This window comes from Battus philenor, unplaced genomic scaffold (genome assembly GCF_028537555.1).
Source record: "Battus philenor isolate CCGP_79_NKW_IND1 unplaced genomic scaffold, ilBatPhil1.0.hap1 SCAF_3, whole genome shotgun sequence".
Lineage (NCBI taxonomy): Eukaryota > Metazoa > Arthropoda > Insecta > Lepidoptera > Papilionidae > Battus > Battus philenor.
In genome coordinates, this window is record NW_027181693.1 from 6,558,418 (window position 1) to 6,578,665 (window position 20,248).

General features: G+C 32.1%; 3 protein-coding genes across 11 annotated transcripts in view; 1 reads left to right on the plus strand and 2 right to left on the minus strand.

Annotated features, from left to right (window-relative positions):
• Positions 1 to 1,826: 1,826 nt before the first annotated feature.
• Positions 1,827 to 3,967, minus strand: LOC137926890 (odorant receptor 46a-like). The gene is made up of 5 exons (XM_068770626.1): positions 3,183 to 3,967; positions 2,960 to 3,059; positions 2,517 to 2,618; positions 2,201 to 2,356; positions 1,827 to 1,895 (listed from the first exon to the last, which is right to left on the minus strand). Exons 1-5 carry the CDS (start codon positions 3,965 to 3,967, stop codon positions 1,827 to 1,829), a joined length of 1,212 nt encoding a protein of 403 aa, XP_068626727.1.
• A 6,389-nt stretch (positions 3,968 to 10,356) lies between these two features.
• On the plus strand, positions 10,357 to 19,030 carry LOC137926961 (queuine tRNA-ribosyltransferase accessory subunit 2). The gene is made up of 7 exons (XM_068770721.1): positions 10,357 to 10,509; positions 11,133 to 11,401; positions 12,129 to 12,310; positions 12,985 to 13,145; positions 14,047 to 14,249; positions 14,700 to 14,825; positions 16,707 to 19,030. The coding sequence occupies exons 1-7, from the start codon at positions 10,393 to 10,395 to the stop codon at positions 16,915 to 16,917; spliced, it is 1,269 nt and encodes a 422-aa protein (XP_068626822.1). The 5' UTR covers positions 10,357 to 10,392; the 3' UTR covers positions 16,918 to 19,030.
• The window catches only part of LpR1 (Lipophorin receptor 1), a 168,013-nt gene continuing 166,189 nt past the window's right edge, over positions 18,425 to 20,248 (minus strand). For all 9 annotated transcript variants that reach the window (XM_068770714.1, XM_068770713.1, XM_068770711.1 and 6 more), the window contains one exon: positions 18,425 to 19,585. In XM_068770714.1, the coding sequence (XP_068626815.1) occupies positions 19,541 to 19,585 (45 nt within the window). In that variant the 3' untranslated portion in view covers positions 18,425 to 19,540. The remainder of the gene's footprint in view (positions 19,586 to 20,248) is intronic.

Consider the following 20,248-nt stretch of genomic DNA (forward strand, 5'->3'; position numbering starts at 1 on the left):
CAATAACATATCTAAATATTGACAAGAAGGACCGTAACAATTTCTTAGTGAACACAATAAAGCTGTATGCTTATCAATCACTACAATTATTAAATAAAACAATATAACAAAGTATTTCAAAGACAGGTTTTAATTTTATATGTTATTAAACCAATATTTATTAGATTGGCTATCAAATATAGATGCTAACGATTACAAATTATATGATAAGATCGTTTTTAGTAACATTTATGAAAATCTGACTTTAAAAATTTAGTTTGCATAATTTTTTACACTAGTGACGTGAAGAGTGAAATTTGTATAACATTAGACTGTTGTGAAGTCGTTTTATTACCTACAATTTCAATCTACTAAAGCTACGTGTGCTTAACTGTACCAAGTTTTTTATGTTTAAGCCAATGTATTAGGACCTTGAATAAGTTCTCGCTGTTTTTTTTTTTTCAAAAAAAAAATATTTAAAATACAATGCTTACAATGTCATTACTCAAAGTATTGTCCATCATTATAGACCACTTTCTCCCATCTCTCTGGTAGCAATTGAATCCCACGTCGGAAAAATGACTCATCTTTCGAGGCAATCCATGAATCAAGCCATGTTTCGGCTTCTTCAAAAAAATGGAAGCGCTGCTCGCTTAAACCGTGCGTCATCGACCGAAACAAGTGGTAATCGGAGGGGGCTATGTCCAGTGAATACGGCGGGTGGGGTAGAACTTCCCATTGAAGTGTTTCCAGGTAAGTTTTGACTGGTTTTGCCACATGTGGCCGAGCATTATCATGTAATAAAATCACTTTGTCGTGTCTCTGCTCGTATAGTGGCCGCTTTTCTTTCAGAGCGCGACTCAAACGCATCAACTGAAGTCGATGGCGAGCTCCCGTGATAGTTTCATTAGGTTTAAGCAGCTCATAATAAATTACGCCCCGCTGATCCCACCAAATGCAGAGAAGAAGCTTAGAACCATGGATAATTGGTTTAGGTGACGATGTTGATGCGTGACCCGGCATACCCCACGATTTTTTTCGCTTTGGATTGTCGTAGTGTATCCACTTTTCATCCCCAGTAACGATACAGTGCAGAAAACCTATTCTCTTTTGTCGTTGAAGCAACAATTCACACATGAGAAAACGTCGCTCTACCTCTCTCGGCTTCAACTCATACGGCACCCAATGTCCTTGCTTTTGGATCATTCCTAACGCTTTTAAACGTTTTGAAACTGTTGACGCATCTACTTGTAACGTTTTCCCAAGCTCTACTAACGTCTGACATGGATCTTCTTCAAGCGATGCCTCCAATTCTTTGTCTTCAAATTTTGTCGGTGCTCCAGAACGCTCTTTGTCTTCAAGGTCAAAATCATTACTTTTGAAGCGCCTAAACCAGTCTCTGCACTTTGCATTCGACAAAGCATTGTCACCATATGTCTCAACGAGAATTCTGTGTGCTTCTGCTGCAGATTTTTTCTGAATAAAGCAGTGCAATAAAATTCCCCGCAAAAACACTTTATTTGGCACAAAAGTACTCATTTTCACACAAGGCAAATAAATATGTAGTTGACACTGTGGTAAACTCTATTCTACTATAATTTGAGATTACATATAGCACTACTTTGGCGATTTGTAACCGTACGAAATTCCAGGCACAGAGTGCCGCAACGCCATCTTTCAAAAAACAGCGACAACTTATTCAAGGTCCTACTTATATATTTAGGATTCATATTATATATATGAACAACGTAATAGGGTAAGAGCTTTTTTTAAGTAACTAATAAAGAAGCCAGTAAATACGAAATCATACAAATAACACTGAATAAAGATATTCAAACATAAATAAACTATATTTGTTTTTGTGAGGATTGCATATGTCTTAGCAACGTGTAAAAAGAATACGCAGTGTTCATTATCTGAAAGGAAAAAAAGTGCTTTAATAATTTCTATCATCTATACATTTCATTAAATTAAATCAATCGTCAAATTACACTTATATATATATATATATATATATATATATTATAAATAAAAAGAATGCACGAAGTCTTTTCTTTTCTTTTAAGGTTGATTTTATGTGCTACGCTGTTTATAACTTATAATGGTACATGCTACGTTAATTAATTACACTCTTACCATCTTTATTACTTGTAACTAATTAGAAACTATTTCTTGTTATATACTTATAAATTCAAATGTTTTGTTTTGAAATACAACTTACCGAAGAAAACGTCGCTAATGAAAGCGGAAACATTTTTCCGCCCGTTATCGACAACGATTTATTAGTTCTCTCTACAAACAGTCGAAGACTGCTCTTGAATTTACGCGGCCTGGGGATCCAATCACAATTGTAGATAGCTCGGGATAAAAGACAGCTCTGTTAATTAAAAAGAATAAAATTGTTTCAAAAATGATAATAATACGTACTACATTTCTTTTTACTTTAAGTTCACGCATATATAGTTTGAGTTAAATGTTTTACTATATGTGTGATTTTTATATAAATAAAATGTAAATATGTAACAATTATGATTTACCTTTTCCGATATTTGTGTTCCAAACCAACATGGAATCAGAATTTGTGATACCATAATGCACGTATACGTGGCTAAAAATACGTAATAGTTTCCGGTAGCAGGCTAAAACACGACAAAATTCAAAATATTAAATATTCAATAAAATGAGAATCAATGTGTAAAACAAAATGTACACCGCATACGACTGTTTTTCTATTTTTACCCACCGGTATTACGTATTTCATTTATTAAACCACAATTTAAACCGCAAAATATCGAAATTAATTGTTCAATTTGTCATCATCAATTTGATGACATGATACAAACGTGAACATTACCTGTTATATAACCTCATTGCTATTGATCTTAATCACTTTATGATGAATAAATGTTGATAAATTTTGAACATACAATATACTTAAAATAAAAATCGAATAGCACTAAATAGATAACCTACTACTTACTAAAGTAAATCTAAATAAGCAAACGCATATCGTACACGAAGATATACAGAATTGAAAGAACAATGTCACGCTGAATACTTCTTGGATAAGATTACAAAACCTGAAAGTAATATCATTATATTTAAAATTTTTAGTATTTTAATAACAAAATAGAATTATAGGAATCTTAATATATCTCATAGTTTATACTCAGGTTCTTCCTTAATTATTTAAATATACTCACTTATAAATTTGATGTAAATGTATAATAGTTTGATTAAAGTTAGCAATCACGTCATTCTCGTAAATTTTGATTTCTGAATCAATAGTTTGCCCCAAATTATTTTTAGAAAGGTGAGATATATTTGTAATATTTAACAATTTATCATTAAGAATGTCTAATTGTGATATTGTTAATATCATTAGACCAAGGAAAAGAGCGTCAATATTAACATTGAAAAGCATATGAAAATGCATACCTATGCCCTGGTAAAGGTAAAGGAAATAAATATACCTCTCTTTTGTTTCGTTCGACAAAAAATTATAAGTACATGTTGGTAATTGTAAGGGAACTGCAAACAGAAAATGAGCAAAAAGCGAAGAGACAACGTGGGTTAGATGGCAAACATAAGATATAGCTGCAAGGATTCTCCAATAACGAATAACAAACCGTTTCGCTTTTTTAATTATGTTTATTCCATTTTCAGTAACCGGTTGAAACATAGGCTCTTCCAAATAAACCAAAAGTTGTATAATTTTTTTACGCATAACTAAAAAAGTTAACACTTTTGAAAGGACTGACATCTCTGCAAAATAAAGTAACAATTCTTCTATATAAGCGTCCAACTGTTGAGGCAAATAATAAAAATTTGTTGTTACTAATGCATCATGTAGACCAATAAAAATTAACAAAAAACATTTAGAATAGAATACGTAAAAAACAGGCTTTTCTTTGTAAGGATAGATTCCTAAAATTTTTAAAAATATCATGTTAATATAAAAGCAATCTATTTGCCTAACTGCGTTCATTGTGTTTAGTTTTATTAAAGTAAATGTTTAAGATAACAAGATAACACAAGAAATGGTACACCTGACTACAAAGTCAGGTTATATATACCCGAGTACTTCAAAGAATATCCTTCAACTTGTTATTACAGGCAAGGCTCTCTAATTTAATTAGTATCGTGAATTTTAAATATCCTTGAGGTAAAATTAGCTGCGTTTTTCCTTAATTATATATCTAAAATGGAATTAAAATGCTACACTTGCTTCAATTTTATGCAAATAAAAAAAACATAGAAATGCTCTATAACATAAATAAAATTTAGTTAGGTAAAAGATTATAAATTTTATTTATGAAAACAGTTTCTTAAATACACGGCTAATTAAGGTTTTAAATTTGATTTTTTTTTTTGTAAAATTAATAGCTTTTTTAAAAAACACTTTCATGATGATACTTTTAAAACAAATTACTTTTAAACAGAAAATAAAGAATTTATAGTATTTTTTTATTATTAATATTTATTTGTCTGGCATAATAAATAATTTTGATAACTAGGGAACGGTGCATTTTTTATCAAAAAAAAATTAAAAAATTAGACAAATGACATAGCGGCAAGTTATAATCCTCAGTCTGCTGTGAAAATAACCGGAGCGTGTGGATGTGGTCTATGGTACTATGGCATTTTTGAAAAACCAGCTTATTGGGTGGCTGAAAGTCATGTGTCATACGTTCCAGACAATTCGTGAATCTTGAGAACAGTTTTTAGCATAGCTCAGTAACGTGACGGGCTCGCAATTCTTCAATAAAGTGTTATCGTCTTTCTTGAACAAGAGCACCAACTCGCCTTTGTTTCATGCTTCTGGCATTATGCGCTCGAGCAAATCGAAATTGAAGAGAAGAAAAATTTCGTTCATTGACGACAGGTTATATATTTGGGGTTTTAAATATACATATAATATAATGTACAAGCAGGTCAGAGCATAGACTTTATCACAATAAAACTCTCAAGTTCGTTAGTTCTTACCAGTCGGTGATTGCAACCTATTTTGCCGCTATTGATCACAAACATATCTGAATAAACGGTTCATGTTGGTGATGATACATCATACTCATGTCAATTTCCTGTCAGACGAATTCTGGAAGAAAGTATTTACCATAAAAGTCTTTCTCGGAGGAAGTCGGCCTGCCACTTTCCTTTAGGGTTCTATTCTCCATATCGCTTTTCTTGCCTAACCTTGAGTTGAGTTTCTCCATAACAATAGGAAGTATGTTTAGCCTGATTTACGTCCTCTCACATAGCCTCTACTTTATCTGAATGAGACAAGATCGATACATGTATCTAACTAACCTTCAGCGATTTTCGTTGAGATATTTTGAGTAATAAGTATCCTACCCCGATCGAAACACTGTCGATGGTAATAATGTTGTTAAAGAAGAATTTGTGAACGAGAAATGCAACATCACCTTAGGACAGTTGATTACCCTCCCGGTGGTAGAGTAGATTACCGGTCTGATTTACTGTATCCTCGCTCTCTCTACTGATTTCCTATCTCAAAACGTTTCAAAGAAACCTACTTAGTTCCTTTTTCAGCTCAACAGTCTTCTGGTTTGTTCCCGTCGTGCGTCTATTGTGTGTTACCATTATCAGTGGTTATCACGATAGGTAGCTGGCCGTCTAACGGAGATACTTAACAATTCCTACTACACCAGCACCATGGTTGCTACCCTTACCAGAAAAAATGGTTCTGGTTACTGAAGGTCTGGTATTTTTTCTAATTATAGAGGGTAGGTGTCGATACTCGCACACTATTATTTTTATTTCAAATATGTTTGCAAGATATTGCTGCCCATCGTCCGAGAATACCGGTTCCCGAACAACTCTTAACAGACTTGTACGGCTCGCAGGAGTATAGGACGGGAACTATTCCCTTCACTTTACTTCAGTTTTATTACTAATAATAAAATTCTTCGATATTTTAATATGTTTATGCAGTTTGTTAAAAATTACTGTAAGATCAAATTTGTATAGTAAAATAGTGAAAATGATTTTTAACAAGGAAAGACTACAACAGTGAGTTGTACTGTCATTGCAAAATACTAAAAATTAATTAAATCACAAATGAATGTTAAAAGATGAACCTCTTGACATACCGAAATAAACCATAATTTCAAGGAAAGTTCCTTCACAGCGAATTTTGTTGTTTCAACTTAAACGTAATGTTCGTAGTATACAAAACAAAAGATACAACTTTATTTAAATCATATGAGATATTTTATTACAGTGAAGTGCCCGTGTGCTATTTTTGAACAAATAACAATTAAATTGATATTACGCAATTGTTCCACACGTTTAACGACAAAATTTGTAATTTGATTTATAATATAAAATATAGATATTGTATCCTTTTTTTTAACTATATTTCAAGTTATTTTTAACATGATCGAGATATTTTTGTAACCTGGTCATTATTAAAAATTAATAGTGTAGCAATATTTTCTTGCATAAAATTAGGTACCACTAGGAACAAGTCATGTCCTTAATGTTTACATTCATTAGCAGTATCTCGAATAAAACTTTATTCTCATTGTAGATATGACGGTTAACAGGGAACAAGCTGTATTGTATTAAAAGTAAAAACATTAGACTTAAATTTATTTAATTATAAATAGCTTAAAACACACTGTAATGGTCATTGTTATTTTTAATTGGTTAGTGTTTTATTTTTAAATTAAATAAAAAAATTGTATAAAATGTACGCAATAAATCATAAATGTTCCAAGAAACCTTCGTGGCATAATATCGAAATATTTAAATTTAGGGTAATAACGATAATTCGTGTTTTTTGCTCGTAAGCATAAACTGGAACGTCAAGGCATTAAAGAAAACATCCTAACAATTATTTTCTAAATATTCAACTATTTCAATATCTCGATTATGTCATTCTAAACCAAGATCTAAGAAGTACTATGTGAGAATGAAATTAATCTTTTATTAATCTTAAGCCTTTATTGCCCCGGATTGCATTCGTTGTTTGTCAATTATTAATCTGTGTGCACTGGCTGAAGAGACGCTTTTAGCGAACAGAAAACAATCGTCTTGTTAACAAACAATTCGCCCTCAAGAATGTCAACGAAATAGATTGCACTTCGAGTAACGCTGCCGCAACTGGACATCACATTGATAGCCACAATGTGCATTTCATAAGCCTCCTGACTGTCAAAACCCTTTCCCGCAGATTTATAAATAGCTATGTTATCTTGCCAATACAGGCATTTCGTATGGAACAGCCCTTTTAGCGGTTTACTTATAACACTATTTTTATTTCATTTAGAGTAGAGAACCTTCCAGGCGTCATATACCTCTACGGTCGTCCTATCCCCTGGACGAAAACCGTTATATACCTAGGTGTCACCTTTGACACTAGGTTTCTATTTTATGAGCCCACTAACCTCGTCGCAAACAAAGCCCGCGCCATACTGTTCAGGCTTTACCCCCTCCTCAGCCCCGCAAGCAAGCAGTCCACAAGCGTCTCTATAAAACCTGTGTAAGACCCGTGTTCGCTTACGCAAGCGTAGTCTTCGCCCACGCCCCGGCGCACATACTACAACCCTTATAGACGTTACAGAACCGCTTCAACCGGCTCTCAACCGGCGCCAGTTGGTTCCAACGTAACATCGACCTCCACAGTGACCTCCAACTTAAATCCGTCCAAGAGTTCTTACGGGCATGCTCAAAGGCATACATCGCGAAGGCCTCTTCCCACCCCAACCCTCTCATAGCGAACTCCTCTCGCTACTCCCCCGGCACCTCCTTCAGAAACCTCGTAAGGCGTCCTAAAGACGTCCTTACTAATCCTATCGCAGGGTTCCCACAATCCACTCACCACACACCGCACGCTTCAGACATTCATTACACTGCAAGCGAAAACTAGCCATCTACAGCAACCACTCCACTGGCGACCGCTCACCGCACGAAAAAACGCGTGCGAAGCTCAAAAATTATTCACCACACTTCCTACCGTCCGTTACGTAAACGGCGTCGGACTTCGCCCAGTAGTACTCCAGCCGCCGCCGCGAACAGCATGGACGATCCTAGGCAGGATCAGTATCCTTCCTTAGATTGCCGAGCGGTTCAAGCTGCCCTCCACACTTAACTCCTCATTCAGTACACTATCAATAACACTGACTAGACATACTTACTTAGACGCGCTAGCCGCGAGTTCTGCCGGCCGACTGGGTCGCGCTGGGTTTGTGTCCTCGAGGACTAGCTTGGTGAGCCCCGCTGCTACTATCTCGCGGCCACTACCTGTGTGACTTTCTCGTCCTCCCGCCGAATACTGATGCGGGTTCGGGAACTCGAATCCTTTAATTTTATATAGCTCACGGACCCCTCCGTTCTGTGAACTCGTTTCCGATGAAGCTGTAAAAGCCGCAAGGCTAACAGCAAAAACTTCACATGAGACAATAGAGTAGAGAATCTAAAGAAGTAACCGACACGCCACAAGCCAACTGGCGAAGCATTAATTTACGACCGTCTATGCGATACTATTGAGCAACTTTCTACGCCGATTAAACAGCAACTCACAGCCGTACAAATAACACTAGAAGTTACTACGCTCAAGACGTCATGTAATCAAAACCAGGAGACTCGTCGCCTAATTCAAATAATTCCAGTAACCTTATTAGTTACTGGGCCAGCAAGCAAAATGAAACGTAATTAATGCATACTCTTTGATAGTAGATGTAGGCGTTGCAGAGGCATCTAATTAAACGGCAAGTTTTTTTTTTTAAATGACAATTTGATTTTTTACGTATCCATCTAAGCGTGGAATGTTTTAAATGTAATTATACACGAACTACAGGTTCCAAACATACTAGGACACAAACAAATTGTTATAAAACCAATACACTGATTGATTTTAAAAGATACCTTATCAAAATATTTTTTAAATAACACAAATTGACACGAACATGTAAGTTTTTAAGAAAACATAACTATTGAACGTTCAAAGATACGTACTAAAATGCATTTTAAAAATACAAACAGCGTTGACATAATCCTTGAAGAACTAATATTAAATGTTACAAATTAATTAAAAGTAATGTTAAAATATGCTGATAGTTTTTAGCATGATTATTCTTTTATGAAGCTTTTAGCATTAAACAGTAGGTGGCTGCCACATCAGAAGCTACATATTATCCCATTATTGTTAATCCGCTGGTGCCGACCACGGTTTTTACGAAGTTGACTCCCTTTGATCAACCGTCTTTTTGGCATGCAACTGGCTTTTTCTGGACAGGAATCTCACTGCCATAAAGGAATTTGCAGATTCCGCGAGCTCGAGGGAGCAGAGCGCAAAAGGCGTCTAAACTATAAACTCTTTTCAGGTATCGAAACTCGAGTGCTCCTAGAGGAGCCTATCCTCGTGCTCCTACCTACTACTTATTTGCAGGACTGGAGGCCACCGAGCTCTTAGATCGCATCGGTTGACACTCCGAAAAATGATTACACAAGGGCCCGCACGAGATAACCTCACCCTTCGGTTGATTGCTATTACGTGTCTAATAACACTACTACCACTACAAAATTCATTAGCTTTGGAAGAAGTGCCGAAAGAAACTCAAACAAGCATCTATCTAGTATGATCTGGGCAATCCCAGTTCAATAACTTTGCTGTGATATACCATTTATCCTCCTTTCCGACGAGATCGGTAGGTTATCTAATGGGAAGATGACGGTGTGCAGTGTTCGTAGCTTGTTTTATAGTCACCACGTTGTCGGGAAACTTGAGTACGTGTCATGGTCTCAGGTCGGTACGGAGTTTGGATGTATTTAGTTATGACTTATACATACTGTTGGAAACTTTTTGGGCTAATAAGTTTGTGTTATTTATGTATTATCTGTGGACTCAAAAATATGACATTGTCATTCGCCACTTGTCATAAAACTGTCTAAGTAGTTGAAATGTAACTATAATAAGAAACTTTTTTTAATAATAAATATTAAAATATAAACATATAAAAACCTTATTTACTCATATTCAGATATTACAATGTAAAAGCCATTTAACGATAAGCATAATCAAAAACTGTTGAATGTTCACAAATGCATATTAATATTTATAAAGATGGTAGTCGTTCAAACAATTTGAGTATAAACAAACAAGAAAGTATGAAATAAGAAGCTATTGAAAAGTTGGATTCTACTACTAAAAATTTAAATTACTTGTTCAAATAACGACAAGAATCATTAAAGATATTTTTGAAAGAAAAATTTATAATATTTTCTAAACAGCAACACTCGCAATCAATCAAATTAAAAACAAAACCATTGATAACTTCAGGGTAATTTCCGCGCGAGTGACTTTAAAGTTCTAAAGTCTTAAGTGGCTGATTCATAAAATTTTATACATTGTTCTTGTTGTATTTAATACAAATAAAATCAACCAAAATGCGTTTCATCATCAAGAATTCAAGTTCGGGCAGTGAACGTTTGGGCATTATGAAAGAGTTCTTAAAACTTCCTTCAGCAATGATCGAGACTCCAACAGCCGCTTTACTGACTCAGGTTACAACAGATTTGCAATTTAATTTGTTCAAATAATTATTTCTTTGAATTTATTTCAACTAAAATGATTAAACTGAATCGATATAATCATATGAAAAAATTAATTGAATTCTATGTACTAATGACAACCAACACAAACGAATAAATAGAAAAGAAAAAATAATTTATTTTTAATACGAAGAATTTGTGTATAAAAACTTTTTATTAACTTTGCTTCGAATTGCTCTTTGAATAATCAAAGGTTTAAATGGAATTAAGACAGGAAACCCATTGCAAAATAAAAAATAAATCATGAATAATTGAGATTTATAACAACAAAATAATATAATTAAAGTTTATTTTTATAAGTTTATTTACAATATTTTTATTACAATACTTGAGAATATGATTAAAATCATAATATTTTGTTAATAAAAATATGGTATTGTGTTGTTTTGACTTGGTTCCTAAAAGTAATTAATATTGAAGATTTATATTTTGCACTAAACAAATATTTATGTAAAAAATAATTGATTTTATTTTCCAAATTTTTATTAACAAATAATTAAAATTTATCAGAAATATAAAGATGTTTTTCCTTTTGTGTTCAAGTATGGTTAAATTAAAAAAAAAATCATTTTCAGGGAGGAAGTGTTGTTCATTTAACAGCAGAAGTATTGTACAAAGTTTTTCCAACTTCACAACTTCTCTGGGTACCATTATCTAATTCAATACATTTGGAAAATGGTTTAAAGGCACAGGGTGATAATTTAGCATCATTTGCAGGCTTGAGGACACATTTTACTTGTGCTACCTTACAAAATATGAATGAAGTTGTACCATTGGGCCATTTTGAGACTGATAAAGTACCTTTATGGACAAGACATGGAAAGAAAATGATTTCGGCTGACAGGTGACTAACAACTTTAAAAACTATCAATTATCAACCATTTTTAAAAATATTTTTTTTTGTTTTAAATAGTGAATAAAATTTTGGCATCATAATCGCCACAACAAAACATATCACTCCCACACAGACATTCTAACATTTCTCGTTCATACTTCATTCACAGACACATTGAAACTTCACCTCACCTTTTATCTGTTAGGACAACATTAGCTTCACTGTAAGGACATGTTATTAACAAGGCAATCCTTCTGTCTGATAATAACTAGTCAATAGTGGTATTGTGACTGTGTTATTCTATTAAACCTTAGGGACAGAATAAATGGGAGGTTTCTATCCACTCAACCTCCCAAAAAATTTAACATTAAATTAATTATATTACAGTTTTTAAATTTATATGCCTGGTTAGAAGTGTTTTACAATATTCAAGAGAATTTTACTTGGAACAAAATCCTATTAAACCAATTAAATGTAATCACATGGCTTCTTTACACAAAAAAATATCACTTGTTAAATTATTCAAAAAAAGATTCACTAACAATATATTTAACACCTATTAATTTTAATAAATAAAATTGCAATCATATTAAAAAAATGTATTATGTTGTTTTTACTATATTTTATTATTACTATGTATTATACCATTTTGTGTTTCTGTTTGTAAAAGAATCAAAACAAGTTATAAAAATAGAAAGATGAATGTAAAGGTCAAGTTAATGCTAAACAATTACAGGTATATGGATCTTATGGAAGTGTTCAAACCAGATCTAATTTTGGCGATTGCAGATGGCCGTACGTCACTTGATGAGGGCTACAAAAGAATTACAAAATCTATTGAAAGGACAGCCAATATGTTGAATATTTGTGTAAAGAGGTATAAAGATTCCACACGGCTCCAGAATAGTTCACTTGTTGGTATGTAAAATTTAATCATCACCTTGTACCATTTATAGTTTTGTTTTAATATTTCATTGTGTGTGTTGTAAATTGTCCTGCACAAAAAGTGCTTTGCAACAATATCTTTTCCTTACATTTGCACCACTCTCTTTTAATTTATATATGTAATAACACCTATCATTTTTCAATTTTTTTGGAATTTTTTTTATCTCCCTTTAGGAGACTTTAGAAGCTTTTAGCCTTTAGAAGATTACCATTCTTCTTTTGTTTCGTATAAGAAAAGTGAATAAAATGATAAGTCTTTCTTATTTGTTTTATGGTATCTTACATAATTTAAAATACTAACTACACATACATTGTATAGTGTTATTAAAATTAGATAAATAAATGATAAATGCAGGTTTCTTGATATATAACAATGATATGGTTAAGGTGACTGGTAGTTACTAGATGAGGGCAGCGCAAGTGTAATAATCACGGCAATTTTTGTGGGAGACCTATATTTTGCAGTGGTCATCTATCAGCTGAAATGATGATAATTTCATATATTTACATAAAAAGAAAAGTATGTTTTTTTGAAATATTAGATGTTATAATATTTTATACATATAGTTCTATACATAATTAACAATTAACATATTTATTTAGAAATTTTCCTAATAATCTAAATTTTTGAATATTTACTATTCTAGGTGTAATAGTGGGCAGTGGTATACCAAAGAAGTGTGAAGAAAGTATACAACATGTTCTAAAACACATAGATGTTCTTAGTGGAATAGCCCTGGCTGGATTAACAGATGGAACTGAAGAAGAGTCCTTTGAAAAGCTGGATGAGATTTTTAAGAGAGTTGGAGTATGTATCAAAATTTCTCTGATTAGAGGTCATAATATAATAAAATCAAGAATAATTAATTAAAAAATGATTAATTTGATGTGGCATACAGGCAAATGCATTGGCCTTTTTTAATAAGTAACAAGCTGTCCCTCACTCACTTTGTTTGGCTTAAAATAATGATTAATTAATATATAATTTTGTTATTAAGGTGCCTAATAATTTGACATGAATAAGTATTCTGATATGATAGATAAGTAAGTATTCTGGCCAAGTATGAAAATATGTCCATAATATTTATGATGGGCCCATTGACATCATTTGCGGTTGGAATTTTATAAAATCAATTTTTAGCTGATCTCTATTCACAAATAAGAATATTCTTAACAAATTTCAAGGTTTCTCAACCTTATTGTTCCGAAAATATTTTAATTAGTTACTATTTATGAGGAATTCTCTCATAAACAGCTCTTGTAAAAACATTGATTTATGATCCAAGTGATCATATACCATTTTATTATATTTAGCTACAAAGCTTATCACCATTGGTATTATTAAAATATGGCTATGCTAGGAATAATTATAACAAAATTCTTATATAATGGTTGTACTATTAAAGAACCTCACTTGAATATAATAATTTTAAAATATATGTGTAATTTTAAATTTTTCTATAGACCAAATCATGGATACATAAAAATAAAACTAATGAATCTGTAACTACACAGCCAAGGTGTAAAAAATTGTTTTTCGATTGGGAATAAAAATTGATTTTCATGAGTACAAACAAATTTTACTGCACTTTCTGCTCTCCATTACTAAGAATTAATATTTTAGCAATATGTCCCTTACTACTTTCTTACAGGCTTGTGATGTTATGACATAATAAAATGGATTCTTTTATTTATTACTGAAATTTCAGGAGGCAATACCTAAGGAGTTGCTACATGTTGTGGAAGGATGTTGGAACCCAGCAGTGATAGTAACTGCTATTGGCCATGGTTGGGATTTGTTTGATGGCTCATATGCTGTTAAACTCACAAATTTAGGCCATGCGTTAACACTGAATTTTGATGTCGTAAAAGAAACGCAAACAAAATACTTGTTAGATCTAAATGACGAAAGGTAATTTTAATTTGTACTAATACCCTGACAAGTTTTTTTTTATTATTTGTTCTTACAGCTCTAAAACTTTCAATAACTATTGTAAACATTTAAAAAGACAAGGCCCCCAGTGCTTGTCACCGCCCCTATTGCTGGTCACCGCCCTTATTGCTGGCGGGGGTAGCACCACTAGGTATTGGTGGAGCCGAGAATGCTTAGAAGACCCTGGATGCAATCTGCTTCCAACTGGTCAAATCGGAAATCTATGGGGAGAGATACCCAGCAGTAGATAACAGCTATGGCTAAAATTCTAATAGTAAACATGCTGATTCAAATCAAAAAATTCAAATTGAATAAGTTTATAAAGGTTTTAGTACTAAGACATTATTGGTACACACAATAAAATAGTATTTGTTACAACATATTATTCAATTACTTTATTATTGTTAATCAGAATAAAATACCTTACAGTTATAAAGACCAATTTGTGCCGATCCTGGAGGGATGTGATTGCCTTGCCTGCAAAAAGCATACTCGGGCATACATTCGGCATCTACTGAATACTAGAGAAATGTTGGCATCGGTGTTGTTAAGCATGTGAGTAATATTATATTAATGAATACCATTATAGTCTATATGTTACCTACAGAGACTTAGGCGCGAATCAATTATCAATATTACGTTTAATGTGAATACAGCTCAACTAAACCTTTTGGTCACCCTTGAGCTAGAATGCTAAACAGATATTGTCCATTATTGACAGCCTAAGTTGAGGTCCCCTCTAAATGGGTTCGCGAACCTAGTCACTTCATAGAGTCTGTCAAAGTATATAGTATGGAGCAGCTCAAGCTGAGCCTCAGACAACATTGCAAGGTCATAAAAAAGATCAACTATGTTACCCAGTCATAAATATTGCACAACGACCTTTGGAAAGAGAGAATGGCTAATTTCGGATTCGTATTATTTTTATTTTTTTTTACTATTGTTTTTTTTATTTTATCCCAACCTATATTACCACTTATAGAAAAATTGGTGTATTTTATACAAAGAATAAAAATAATTGTCAAAAAAAGCAAATGATACTTTGTTTTAACACAGCTCCTAATAGATACCGGTCTGTATTTCGTGCGACAGAGATAACGCTCTACGAAGCTGAAATTAGCCGATTGTCTCTTTACAAAGGTCGATGTGCAGTATTTATAGCCGGGTATTGTAACTTATGTAATTTAATAAAACCTTTGAAAAATACATAAATATATTTTCGTTAATTTAACATATTGTAGGATTAGACTTAGGTTGTAGGCAACCTAAAATTTAATTATATCTGATTGGGTAGAGCAATAAAATTTATATTGTTCTTAATAAAATAAAATAAAAAATTTGAGAAATATTTAGTTGGTCCTCTTAGCGTTATAATAATAATTGAGTAAGAATATATTGGTCCTTTTCTTACTTAGGATGGACTTCCGCAAAATAACGCCTGATTACATTAAATATAATAATAATTGAGTTCAGTTCTGATAACTACGCTGGCCATTCTGATACGGCCACCAAGTTGTCCTTGTCTTACAAAAATAACTGTGTGGTTTTAAACAGAACTTAATTTAAAACAAAACACATTGTAACATTTGCACTCAGTCCTTTAAAACATATATGGTTCATGCATTAGCCCAGCCCAATCAAATTACCTATTGCCCTTAAGTTTGAACATAGTTATGATTAACAGCCTGTTTAGTGTGGTATGGTATATCAGACTCAACAGTTTTACTTGGACTACCTACATTGTAATAAACTGGGATACTTATTCTTCATTCGGTGTTTGCTTGTCATTGTTTGTGTAATTTATACCAGACCAGTGTTTTTGTTTCAAATTATTACAAAATTTTGATAATGTGGACTTAATAAACATAAAATAATTTTTGATAATAAATTGTTTAAATTTTAAAATTTAATAATATGTTTAGCTTTAACAAGCTATTAATAGAAATATTAACAAAGGAGTTAATCTATTTGCACACAATGATAATCCAAAAATATTTTCTTTAAGCGAAGTTTATTTTTACGTGATATCTATATGTCCTATCACTGGTAATAAATGACACTATTGATCTTTTTGGCTCGTAGGATAGTTCTCTGTTGTGAGGATAACAAAAGAATTATACCGGACTTGTAATGGCTAAAACTCTATGGTCTTATTTTGACGCCTTTTGTTAAAATTACAGGAACACCTTCGCGTAATACCGTAGTTTCAATAGTGGAGGCCTAGGGTCTCGATATCTTAGGGTGGAGATGCAATCCCCGATCCCTTATTTAAAGACGCAATCAGGATTTGCTCAATTCCCTTTTGCAAGGCCAAGTTTTACGTGTGGCAGATCACCTCGAATCCGCCACATTGTTGAATATGTTGGCTTGTCGCTAATTTTATATACATGTGCAGTTTTTTTTATATATTTATTGATATTTTTGCGTTATTTACAGACATAACCTGCACCACTTCAACCAGATGTTTTGTTACGCCCGCCAGCATATTGTTACTAACACTTTTGAAACATACAAGAAACATATTATAAACCAATATGTGGCATATAAAAAATTACAAGTGAAATCAGATACAAAAGAACCAGACAATCAGTTCCCACAAGTAAAAAAAAGTAAAATATGCACAGAAGTAAACAATAAAGTGTCTTAACAATAGTAACAATAGAACTTGATTGTATTACCACAGAAAGTTGAAGAATTGGCTATGGTCCTTGCACAATATTATGCTTATGATTACTTTGAAGAAGCTGTGATTTAATTGTCTATTTGCATCATCTGTTATTCTAATACAATTCATACTAATCCACAAATCTGTAAGTTTTACGTAAATGTTTGTATCAAGACATTCCCAATTTTTGTTTACAAACTTAACAAATGTAGCTTAGTTTTATTGCAACCAAATGTTGGTCAGTACTATTTTTAAAACTGGTACAGATTTATTTTAAAATGGCTTGTAAAATGTTAAATTTAAACTTAGTTTATGTAGATTATTTTGATTTTTTGCTGTAGTAGCTTTGTGTATATTTGAAATAAATGGTATTGTGTGGTGAAGGTAAACCACCAGTAAAACAAGTAAATCGCAACAGCAAATTAGTAAGTTGACATTTTCAAAGACATTGAATCAATTATTCCTGTAGATGACGTGGCTTTAATGACTCGTCGGAAATTGTCAATGAATTTTAGATAAACATTTGAATGAATAGTGGTCTACATATCTACACAACTACTTTTTTAATAATAAAATAGATAGGTAGTAACATAGTAGTTGTGCCTTGAAGCAAACAGATTTATTAGATTTTTTTGTAATTCATATATCTTTTAGTTTCAAAATTGAACAGCAACAGTAAGTTTGTACTCGAAATAATCATATTTTTAATTCCCATATATTAATATTGAGTTATATATAAACTAATAGACATTTTCATATGGATTAAGGAAATGTATGCTTGTTGCAAGCCACCTCCAACTGGTCTTCTTGGAAATCTACAGGGGAGGCCTATGTCCACCATAGGACTTCCTGCGACTAAAATAATGACGAAGTACAAATTGTTTAAGCAATGTCTATGGTTTTATTTTCACTGTATTAAGAACACAGGTTTTATTAAAAGTTCATAAAATTTGTCCTCAATTATATTTCGAAGCTGCTTTGTGACCTCGATGTTTCTCCTGTAACTATTTCATTTATGTAAATATATATTTATTATTACAAGACACGGGAACAGAAAGTGCAAGAGTCCAAGCATCCAATTTGTTGTTTTTTTCTAGTGTCTGGTGTTATTTGGCCAACCTCTGTTTAGATGTCAAACACGGTGAAAATGGCTGGAGAGGAGTGTAGATTAATCTAAACTAATGCATTTAACATTGTTTAACTTGGTGCATCAATCGACTTAAAGTATGTTTGCTCATTATTTACCAGGACTCTTCCTAATCCTTATGCTATGCATGGTTGCCGATGTCTAAAGTGTAGAGGCATATTAGGTACAACTTGAGTGTTAAGCATATAGACGTAAGCATGTAGATGTGAAACATCAAAAACAATACACAAGGTTGCTGGAATGCTGCTTCTAACATAATTAGGAAACAACAGAAGTCATATAGTGATTTAAAACATAGTAGATGAGTTATGAGTAAAAATAATTTCATTAATCATATATTTTATTGACAATATTTACACAATAGTTTAGTGACCATACTTATTGAGCTAGGTATATCATATGAAATGTGCATCAAGTATTAATTGTATGTAATTGCATTACGTTAATATGTAGAGCTACAATTAGGTAGATTGAAAGGATGGCAGGAATTTGCTCATTTAATCACATTCCAATTCAAAAGCAACTGCTACAAATAGAATACATAGTAAATATATTGGATAGCAAAACACAACCTTCACATAAAATATATAAACATTGAAAACTGTTAATTAAATAACACTCCATAAGTATATGAACATAAACAGAATCGCGTGTTCGCATCTGTGACTTAAACTACCACAAATTTCTACGAGTACATTAGTATAGAGACATCAATTTCACGGCGAAAGTACTAATATTTGGCACAAATAGTTTGATAGCATTGTAAAATCTACTTCCTATTTGACATTCAAAAGCAATAGTAAACGATGTATTTTTAAAATTGTAAAATAATGATAGAAGCCAATGTAATAAACTAAAATAAATATTTTTCTCTCAAATTCAGTGCTTCATATAACCAATGAAATAAATAGTAGGTTCTCAATGTTAATTTCCCTAATAATATTTTTAATAAGTACATTTATCTACAATGCATATAAATAAAATATTCGAATTTAAATTTATTCGATATAATGTTCAACACAATTTTTATAAATTACACTGTACATCCTAACAAAAATTTAATACAAAAATGTATATTTCGTTTATTAAATAACAATAAATATCTGCATTTTTATTGCAATAAAATGATTGTTCTATACACAGTCTAAAAATGAGAATGTATCACGTTTACTAATAATATTAGGTACAAAACAAGATCTCCTCAGCATAAAGATGTTAAAGTTAAAAGATAAAAGATTGTGAAAAGAACCCACAAAAGTAATTTTGAGATCTTTTAGCAAATATGGAAAACTTAACCACTGCAGTTTCTGTTGCACTAAATGCTAGCAATATCTTGAATACACACTACAAAAACATTGGTATGTTTCATTCACTGGTTAAACACATTTCCAGGATCAAGTCCTTCTTTTTCTTTTCACATTTAAAGATATTACGATAAATTGAGTGCCAATTCTTGCACTACACAAAGTCATTTGTACTGGGTGTGTTAAGTGGTTCTTGTGCCTGAAAAGAAAAAAAAACATAATGGTAAATAACTTGAAATTTAAAATATAGATGCACCAGTTTCAATGTTGATAATGATATAGATAAATAACTGGTAGTATTAAAATGCAGAATTGAATCTAATCTATCATCTAAATACACTAATAAAAATGGCATAATTGAATTGATAATTGGGATTAAGAAATTAATGGATACAACTGTATCCATATCTTAAACTTATGATATTTATTGTTTGATTCTCATCCACGGGTAGCCTTTATACTCACCAATTAAACACTCGCAAGGAATGGCATGAAAAATAAAATTGCCGCAATAAAATATACACAGTGACATCACAATTGACAGAATTTAGAGCTATCCAAAGGTTTACTTATTTACAGCATTATTTCTAGATTTTAAATATTTTTGGCAACTAATATTTAATACTGATACGGTAAAAATGTTGGCACATTCATTTCGCCATAATCCTTATACACTAAACGAAAATACTCTATAAATCCCTTAAAAACGACCCTAATAAATATAACTCTAAATACATCAAATTTAAAAAGACAAACCTCATACACATTTAAAGTTCTATGAAGTTTTTATGTACAATAATGTTTCTGGGGTTTGTTAGATACTGATTTGATTTAGTATAGGAATAACTAATATTTTCAGAGT

What these genes read in the sequence shown, in the direction of transcription:
- LOC137926890 (XM_068770626.1), bottom strand. Translation starts at nt 3,967, where the DNA reads ATGAACGCAGTTAGGCAAATAGATTGCTTTTATATTAACATGATATTT. An exon ending in CATTTACATCAAATTTATAA is followed by an intron (nt 3,060 to 3,182) that starts GTGAGTATATTT and finishes TATTACTTTCAG; the next exon opens with GTTTTGTAATCTTATCCAAG. An exon ending in GAACACAAATATCGGAAAAG is followed by an intron (nt 2,357 to 2,516) that starts GTAAATCATAAT and finishes TTTAATTAACAG; the next exon opens with AGCTGTCTTTTATCCCGAGC.
- LOC137926961 (XM_068770721.1), top strand. Translation starts at nt 10,393, where the DNA reads ATGCGTTTCATCATCAAGAATTCAAGTTCGGGCAGTGAACGTTTGGGC. An exon ending in AAAATGATTTCGGCTGACAG is followed by an intron (nt 11,402 to 12,128) that starts GTGACTAACAAC and finishes AAACAATTACAG; the next exon opens with GTATATGGATCTTATGGAAG. An exon ending in AGATTTTTAAGAGAGTTGGA is followed by an intron (nt 13,146 to 14,046) that starts GTATGTATCAAA and finishes CTGAAATTTCAG; the next exon opens with GAGGCAATACCTAAGGAGTT.